General features: G+C 38.1%; 1 protein-coding gene across 1 annotated transcript; it reads left to right on the forward strand.

Moving 5' to 3' along the window:
* Nucleotides 1-2734: 2734 nt before the first annotated feature.
* Nucleotides 2735-4492, forward strand: LOC122074162 (pentatricopeptide repeat-containing protein DOT4, chloroplastic-like). Its single transcript, XM_042639022.1, has one exon. The coding sequence runs from the start codon at nucleotides 2735-2737 to the stop codon at nucleotides 4490-4492; it is 1758 nt and encodes a 585-aa protein (XP_042494956.1).
* Nucleotides 4493-9797: the final 5305 nt, after the last annotated feature.

The following is a 9797-nucleotide window of genomic DNA, read 5'->3' on the forward strand; positions in this document are numbered from 1 at the left end:
TTTTGTGTTGTAACTACTATATTTGTACCACCTTGGACAACACACCTATACCATACTTATATACCGATACAACCAATCTGTATCGGTACCCAATAACGTTATTTTTAAGACCATGGTTGTGACATGGTGTTTTCTATAATTTGGAAATTTCTTTTGGGTTGCGGGTGAGGGTAAGGGGGAGAAGATCACTAATTCATGCATCACTTTGAAAGTACGCTCACATTCCACTCTTGATCTATAGCTAGAGGGTGATGCGAAGATTAAAGGAGAAGAACTTCCTGAAGGCGAAAGGTACCACAGGAGCAAAACAATCCTTTTATTCAGAGACTGACTCTTTTTTTTTTTTTGATTAGTCGAGGATCCTCTTCATTGTTAGTAAAAACACGTTTTACCTTATGCTTCCCAAAAATACTTAAAAAAATAGTAAACTTCAAGCATTCCCATTCTAAACACGTTTAAAACACGTTTCCATTTTTATGGCCTTTTTTAAGACTTGATTTTTGAACATAATGTCTACTTAATTAACCATATATCTCTCTCCCGAACTTTGATTGACCTGAGTATTTCACCAACTTGAAGCTAACGCCATAGATTATATTTCTCACGATATTACCTTCAACTCAAATTCAATTCACGGACCCCGAAAATTGAGCTATAACTATCATATTTGATGAAAAATATTTATAAAGTGATGACTCCTAACTCTAACTGAACATATTTCACTTCGAGAGTGTGTTGATTATGTTGACAACAATGAACAACACCATAACCTAGTTATATTGCTCAATAAGACTTTGGGTATATGTAGTGTTTGAGTTTAGAATTAGTGTTGGATGATATTCAATGATAAAATTTATAATGAGACATGGGATGTATAAGCATTAATGTTAGATATTGTAGTTGTTTTGAAGACTAAATGCAAATATTCATATAATAATTCCTTAATTTATATGAGTATACTACCATTTTTTCGTCCCGGTTGTTTGAAATCTAGACGTTTAAAACTTGTATTGTCTGTTTTTCGATTTTTACCATTCTCTATTATTTTGACCGTTTGTTTGAACATATGATTCAAAAAATTTACAGTTTAAAACTCATATCGTCCGTTTCCCTTTTTTTGCCTTTCCTATTTTTGCTAACTATAATCCTCTTCAACTATTTCTTTCTTTGACTATAGCAGTTGTTGTGTAAATATGTTTGGTTCTGGGTAATGGTTCAACTCCTAATTAGTTAAGATCTCAAGGGGGTCAAGACTAGAACCGGCCCATTTATCTAATCGATTCCAAACCTAAGTTTCAAAACCATTTATTAATCGATGGGTCAGTTCTGATTCCTATTTTGTTCGGAGCACTATCACGATGTTCAATTTCTCATAATTTTTTACTTTAATATAAGTAATATCTAGGGAGAATTACCAGGTTACCTAGAATTGGGTTTTGGTTTACAAAATTATCCATCCAATAATAATGTTTATAGAAATAATAAAATCGAAAATAGTGCCTCACCTTCACTCGCATACACTTTTTTCTTACCCCTCTCTTCTACCTCACCTCTATCGTATTCTTTCCAAACATCCTCATGAAGAGGGAAAAAAAAAAAAGGGGAAAACCACCATGCACTGCTACATTATCCTTCCATAAACATAAAAAAAAAAAGAATCAAAATACTTAAAATGAAATCTCCATTATTAAGTATACCAGTAAATGCGGAATTCCAAAATCCACTTCAACAACACCTAATATATTATTGAGAGAAAGAACACTAGTAGGCTTCTACTAATCGAGCTAATTGGACCTTAAATGGATTGATACACCATTAAATCCTTAAATGTGTTTAATTGTCTTAGATTTTAGAAAATTTAATATATTTATTAAATTATCAATAATTTAGAAAAAAAAAACTTACATTTAATTACATTCAATAATTGGTAAAAGTATCACTATATACCTAATTCTAAAAAAAAAAAAAAAAAGTAGTATCATACACGGTCAGGCTAAACATATTGGGCTGGTCGGGTGCTCGTGGGACTTGCACCATGCACCAGGAATGACCGATTATAAACGGACTGGGCTTGAGCCCAGCACGTTTATCAATCGGGCATTCTCGATCATGGGCGGGCCTGAAAATTGACACCTCTACTAGAACCGTTGGAAGATCCGTTCCAGAACCGACCAGCCCTTTTGCTAATCGATTCCAAAATTCAGAACCGGACTAATAATTTAATGGATGGGTCGGTTGCTATCCGAATTCCAGTTCTGATCCTAATAGACAGTTAGACAGCCTTCGGTGGGGTGGTGGTAACCATATGCAGATGTAATTGGGGCGATTGACCAGTGATATACTGATACACAGTGCTAGGTTCACTGTCTGCTTCATGGTTTCCAAATCTCAATGATTCAAAGAAACTAGGAAGCTGCTTTACCCGTATATCGTTGGAGTTTCAGCAATATAACAAGTTACCACCATTAGCTATTGTTATTCCAGTTGGCGCGCCTATTACTTGAATTTCATCACCCAAAAATTCAAAATCACTTTTGGGATGAGAGTAATCTCTTATGATTTACTACAACTGCAACTAAACAGATCGTTTTTTTCATCCCAAAATCCTCTATCAATCACCAACCCATTTCACACTTCCAAACTATTGGATTTGTATTTTAAACGTGGAAGGGTGGAAGATGCAAGGAAACTGTTTGAAGAAATTCCTCACAAAAACTCTGTTTCCTGGTCGATCATGATTTACGGATACGCAGAGAATGGGTTTCACCGTGAAGCCCTCAACATGTTTTCCCAAATGCGGGTATCAGGTTGGATCCCAAATTCTTTCACAATGGTTGGAGTTCTTGTTGGCTTGAAGGGCATACAGGATCCGGTTGCTGGAACATCTCTCCATGGACTAATAGTTAAAACTGGATTGGAGTCCAATCTGATTGTGGGAACTGCCATGTTACATACTTATGCTAAATGCGGAAATATAAGGGATTCGTATAAATTCTTTCAGCTGATGAACAACCCAAGTTTGGTCACTTGCAACGCAATGATCGGGGGACTTATCCACAACGAACTGTTTGAAGAAGCATTTGCAGTGTTCAATCAACTCCAGTTGTTTGGTCTATGGCCAAATTCTGTAACTATGTTGAGTATTATCCAGGCTTGTATTGCTTTAGGCACGCTTATATTGTCTGAGTCAATCCACGGTATGGTTGTCAAGAGGGGGCTCTGTTCAGATGTTGCCCTGGCTAATTCCGTTCTCAATATGTATTCTTGTCTGGAGGACTTGGAGGCAGCTACAAAAATTTTCACGCATATGGAATCTAGTGATATTATCAGTTGGACGACAATGATTGGTTTGTTGGTCCGTACTGAATATGCCCATGAGGCGCTTAATTTGTTTTGTAGAATGGGATGTATTGGGTTCAATCTGGATACAACAGTTTTAATGAATCTTGTAAGGGCTTGTGCCCTGTTGGGGGACCTTAAGATGGGTAAATCAATTCATGCTCAGTCTATAGTGAATGGGTTTGGATGTGATATCCCTCTTTCAAACTCCATTATTGCAATGTATGCCAAGTGTGGAGATGTGTATTCTTCTAGAAATGTGTTTAACCAGATGTTGGAGAAGAGCTTGATTTCTTGGACAGTTATGATATCAGGCTATGTGCAGAATGGAGGTTCCATGGATGCACTGAATTTGCTGGCTAAAATGAGACTGGAAGAGGATTTCAATATTGATCCAATGATGTTGGCCAGTTTGCTAACAGCTTGTGGTGAAATTGCTGGTTTAGAGCCTTGCAAGCAGCTCCATGGCCATGTTTTCAATGCTGGCTTTGCCCAAGACAGGTTAGTTCAGAATAGTCTAGTATCAGCATATGCAAAGTGTGGGTTTGTGGAGCTGGCTTACCGGGTATTTGAAGAGATGCTTTGTCGAGATATAGTCTCATGGAATACAATTATATCTGGATATGGGATCAATGGCCATGGAGAAGATGCTATTGCTCTCTTTAAGGAGATGCAGAGAGGTGAAGAAAATCCAGACGGCATAACCTATCTGAGTGTTCTCAGTGCTTGTGATCATTCTGGGTTGGTGGATGATGGGTTAATGATTTTCAAACAAATGGTGGAAGAGAAGAGAATTAGGCCAACTGCTGAACATTGTGGGTGTGTGGTTGACATGCTTGCACGAGCTGGGCGTTTATCCGATGCCAGTGCTTTTATTAGCATCTTCTCAGATGGTGGAGGTTCAAACATATGGAGGGCTTTGCTTGGTGGTTGTTGTATTCATAGCAAAACAATGCTGGCCAAACTTGCTGCAGACAAGGTGTTTGAGCTGGAATCGGAAGGGTCAAGTCATGCTGTGCTTCTTTCGAACATATATGCATCGGTTGGGAGGTATGAAGATGCCGAAGTCTTGAGATTGAATATGACGAGGAAGGGGTTGATAAAGAATCCAGGAATGAGTTTTCTTGTAGGATTTCGACCGGATTTTGGTTAGGTTTTATTTAATTTTACTTGATAAAGAACCAGGGATCAAATTGCTCATATGGATGCCGAAATTGTCTATTCTGGATCTTCTGAATGAAGGTTATTAGATGGGCCTTCAACAAATCCATGGGATAAGAAGCACATCACTTGCTTCTCATGGAGTAGAAGCAAAAATTATATAACGCAGATCAGCATTGACAGATGAGCAAATTGGTGTGCGTGCTAGCTCCCCACCCTTTGCAGATTATCAGTACTCAGGTATGAGATAATTTCTCTTGGACTAACAACAACTGACACCCTCATGTGCCAAATTGCTGGACTTTCTGTTGGTTGTTTAGGATAATACCTCGTAAAAGTTCTACATTTGGCAAGGTTCATTATATGAGGGGCCTTCTTCTTCTCTTTTTTCAATGCCCATTTGGATGTCTCAAACCTGCATATATCTAACTACTGTCCAATGAAACTATATAATGTATGCATAAGGGGAAGCATTGTACATACATATTTGATGAGCATGTTCTCTCTCTCTCTCTCTCTCTCTCTCTCTCTGAAATTTATCAAAACTTCATTTTTACCATATTTGAACCAATCCCAAATCTGATATGCCAAGGATCAATCCATCTTGTAGAGGACTAACATACATAAGCCATGTTAGCACTCAAAGAAAATACATTAGTGATTTGGCAAAGATGAAATCCTGATTTAAGCAGAAGTCACTAATTGTCCTTAAGTCTTACCATTTGGCTTATGAGAGGACTTTGACAATGGAGTTCATAAATCTTAACATCAAATCAAAGCCTGACCAAAACATTTAAAAACATTGAAAGAGATAAAAGACTAGATAGGCCAACTAAGAGAACTAAACTTGCATGCGAAGAAAATAGATAAAAAACATGCAAAAATCCTAAACTACGGAAGAGTTAAAGCTTAGTGTGTTTGAGAGAGGTCCCAACACCAACCTTCCCAAATATTAAGCGACAAGAATTTTGAGTTGTGTTTAATTTAAAGAAAGGAGAAGTAGCATCATACCTTCTCTTACCTTTGATTCTCTTGTCTTGGTACTTGACCACCATCTTTTTACTCTTGTGAGAGGTTGTCAAACTCTTTTCTTGATGAACCTTTGATGTCTTTGGAATTTGAGGCACCAATGTAGCAAATAAACAACTTTTAGGAACTTTTGGTACCCATCTAAGTATGGGTCCATAGTGATTAGTTGTGTGTGGACACTTGAATTTTACATGTCCAACTCTTCCACACCTATGATAAATAATAGAGAAGAGTAGGGCTGTACATGGGCCGGTTTGGGCTGGGTTTCTAACAACTCTGGTCCAATCATAGGTCCTCAAAACTCAACCCGAGCCCAACCTGACCCTACCGGGCTAATGTCCAGTCCAGGCCTAACCCTGACGGGTTCATGTCAACCCAACCCAGCTCTAATTGACCCTGGCAGGGCTGGGTTGGGCCGGGTTGACCTTGATTGGCCTTGATTTCTGCTAGGGTCAGGTTAACCATGCTTGTCATTTTTTTGCTAATGGAGTGGAAGGGGGAAATTAAAGAGAAAACTCTTATCTCACTTAGTTTTGTAAATAGTATAATGTGGGGCCTATGGGCAAATAGGTGTAGTTACAATAGATTATCCCTTATCTAAAATCAGGGTTAAAATAAGAGTCCGTTGGGTTGGGTTGGGCTGCGTCTTAACCCAGGCCGGGCCTGCCCTAACACAGGGTCAGCGTTTTTCAACCCTAACCCACCCTTAGGGTAAGAAATCTTAGTCCACACTCTGTTTGGGCTCAAGGCGGGCCAAGATGGATTCGGGCCGCCAGGGCCAAATGTTCACCCCTAGAGAAGAGTATGCTATAGAAGTACCCTTTCTAATGGTCTTGGTAGCTCTACGATAAATATGATCATTTTTCAAAGTTCAAACTTTTTTACCATTCGTGAGCTTTTCAAATCCACAACTTTTTGGATCAAAGCCCCATTGGCCAACTTAAGAGAATCATTCCCGGAATTCAAGTTTAACGCGCTTTTTCTAAGACCCTTATGTCTCCTACACATTCTTTGGAATTCCAACTTCAACTCATCATAGGTAGAGGACAACTCCTGATATGAGGGACTTCCATTTACCTTATCATCTTGCTCTTCATCACTGGCATTTACTATACTTAGGGAACAAATATTGCAATCCTCATTGGAATCCTCTTCCTTGGAATCACTATTACCATAATCATCCCAAATAGCTTTCATAGCCTTTTTCTTCCTAAAATCCTCTTTAGAGGACTTCTTGGAGGGGCATTCATTGGCCATATATCCTTGGTTCCACCAAGGTTTATATGTCGACTCATTAAAAATGTAGCTATTATGATATGAATTACCATCCATGAATTTTATTAAAACCGAGTCTTGAAGCTCAGAGGTTCTCTTGTTAACTCATTAAACACCAATCATTAACTCAATGGGTTTGCGAACTGTTGCATATAGTGTTGTGAGAAAAAAATTCTCCTTGGTCATGCAGCCCTTGCACCTAGACACAGGGGGTGAAAATGATGCTCCCACCATGTGAAATACAAAAAACTCAACCCTTGTTGATGCCCGTGTGCGCTCTCTCATTGGCCCCCTGTAATATTGTAGGGGCCATATGCCCAATGAGCGTTCTTTCTTACTTGATGTTATATAGAAATCACCATTATATTCTACTAACAACACCTTGAACACAATGATCAAATCATAGACTACCTCATGTTTTGTTCATCATGATTCATCGTTTTACATATGCTCCATCCGATTGCAAAGGGGAATAAAGGGGAAAGAAGTGAAACTAAATCAATACTAGGGTAAGGAATGACCGGATTAGAGTTGATTTGGGAGTTGCCTTGATTCTAAACAAGTTCTGAGAAAGTCGTTTAAGATGGTATGTCCATGTTTAATAGAACCCTTGGGATGAGAAGTAGTAAGGAAAGACATACAAAGTCTAGGTCTTGACTCCAATATGACCTCAAATACAGTTGTTTGGAGGGAAATAATCCATAGAGCCAACCTCATTTAGGTGGGATGTTCATGAGGTGTTTGTTTTGTTTCTCTTTTTTCTACTTTATTTTTATTTTACTCTCTCATGGATATATGTAGCTGACCCCATTTAAATGTGAAATGGTTGAGTTGTTGTTAGGGGTGTCAATTTCAGGCTTGGCCCGGTAAGCCCAACCATTTCAAGGCTAAACGTGCTTGACCTGATTAATAGTCGGGCTCAAGCCCAACCCATTTATAATCGGTCATTCTTGATGCAAGGGTGCAACCTGGTGGACGCTGAATCGGGATCGACCAATTACTAGCTTGACACGTTTAAAGCCCGATGAGCCCAATTATTGGTCGTTTGATTAAGACTGGTACTTGACTGACCATTTATAAATAGGACCATGTCTACCATATGCGGCCTGGTTACTTAAACGGGCTGGTCAATGTGTGAGATTTTAAAGTGGGCAACCCAATTAAGCCCGATCAAAACCAGCCTAGCCGACTGATTGACACCCCTAATTATTGTTTGTAACTAAATCTTTGAAGTTAAAAAGTAAAATAAAGATTACATTTAAAAAATAAAATTACTCAACACAGTAAGAGTTTATGGTATATTACAGGACCATGATTACAAAAACTTTATTTTAAAAATTTTTCGTCCTCCAAAGTGAAAAGAGAATCTATATACACATCATGATTTGGATTTTTGGAATAGCGAGTCTCATTTTTAATTCCCATCTGCAATTGTCAAAGGTCCAAAATACCTCTTTTTGGATGGAATAAGCGTCAGATCTCATAGATTAGGAAATTCTCTATTTTTCTTTTTAAAACTAGTTCCCCCTTTCTACTTGTAGGAGATTATCAAGTCAAGTCATCAACGATGAACTTGCCGTTGGACTCCCTATGGATAATTTACAATGTCAATGTACCTCTTGAGACAACCATTTTTTTTTCTTTTTCGTAAATCTCTTGAGACAACTTCAGTCTTGACCTACATCAACATAAAGAGTTGGAGTGTTGAATTGGCCCGTAGGGTCAGGTCACACAGCCATAATCAAGGAAGTCCCACCAACATCATCAGCTTCTCTCGTCTTTGTTTCGACAACCACAATCTTTCTCCATTATCATTAACCACTCGCACCAATACAATGAATAGACAAAGACTTAATTTAGTTCGGGTAGGACCATATATTACATATTTGATTAAAACTGTTTATAGTAGTTCCTCAAATGATTTAACAGTTAACAAATTCCACCAAGGAAAAAAAAAAAAAAAAAGAGATGCGTTCACATGAAAGGTGCCAAAACCTAGCCCGAATCAATAAAACCATATCAAAATCACCTAGATCGAACCAAAATGAAGTATTATTGCGTCAGTTTCAAGCTGGGGTATTATGATCCCAAAATCACACCGCAAAATGAACAAACCTGAAACCAAATTATAACCAGTTCAAAACCCTAATCAAAACCAAACCATATCAGCCCAAAACTCATAGAAAATCTTTTTTTTTTGGCATAATTTTCTATGAAAAATCGAATTCAAACCGAATCGAAACCAAAGTTTTCTTAATGGTTCGATTTCGATTTCAATATCGATTTCATCATTCTCACATAAAAACCAACCCAACCTAGACCAAACTGAAGCAAACCAACCGATTAGCAGTTCACACTATTGCCTTGCATTTTAAATTGCTCTCGCACGTGTGCATCCACAAAGTGAGACTAGATTCTAAGATTGTACGGATTCCTAGCTTTACCGTTTCCTCAGAATGCCAAGTCATCTTGGAAGACTGGGACTCTTGTGTTTAATTGGACTTTAGACTTTGGACTTCAAAGGAGCAGCTGGCTTTGATTACTAAATTAATTTTAAGCATCATTACTGACTAAATTAATCTAATATAATTAGCGAACGGTCAGAAATGGTCGAAAGCAAATTCGAGAAAACCCGGTCGGTGTCGAACCGACCAAAAAAGGTTTCGATTTAACCTCATAGAGCCACAGTCAGATGTCGTCATCACAAGGTTTGGCGTGCGTGTTGCACGTGCCCACTCTTAACTAAAACGTAAGAGTTAGTGCAAACGATTTTGAAAGAAATTTTTCAGTTGCTATCAATATGTATAATCGTTGGATTGGTATCCATTGGGGCATATATGTCAATACAAAGGGCATGCGTCTTAGTCGGGTTCTAATCGGACGGTTTTAAAAACAATTATATCGTGAGCTTTGTTCGTTTTCGATCATTACCCTTAGTTAAAGCTTTTAAAAAAATTCAAAAAATAAAAAGAAGAAGAAAAAAAGGAAAAAAA

This window comes from Macadamia integrifolia, chromosome 3 (assembly GCF_013358625.1).
Source record: "Macadamia integrifolia cultivar HAES 741 chromosome 3, SCU_Mint_v3, whole genome shotgun sequence".
Taxonomy (NCBI): domain Eukaryota; kingdom Viridiplantae; phylum Streptophyta; class Magnoliopsida; order Proteales; family Proteaceae; genus Macadamia; species Macadamia integrifolia.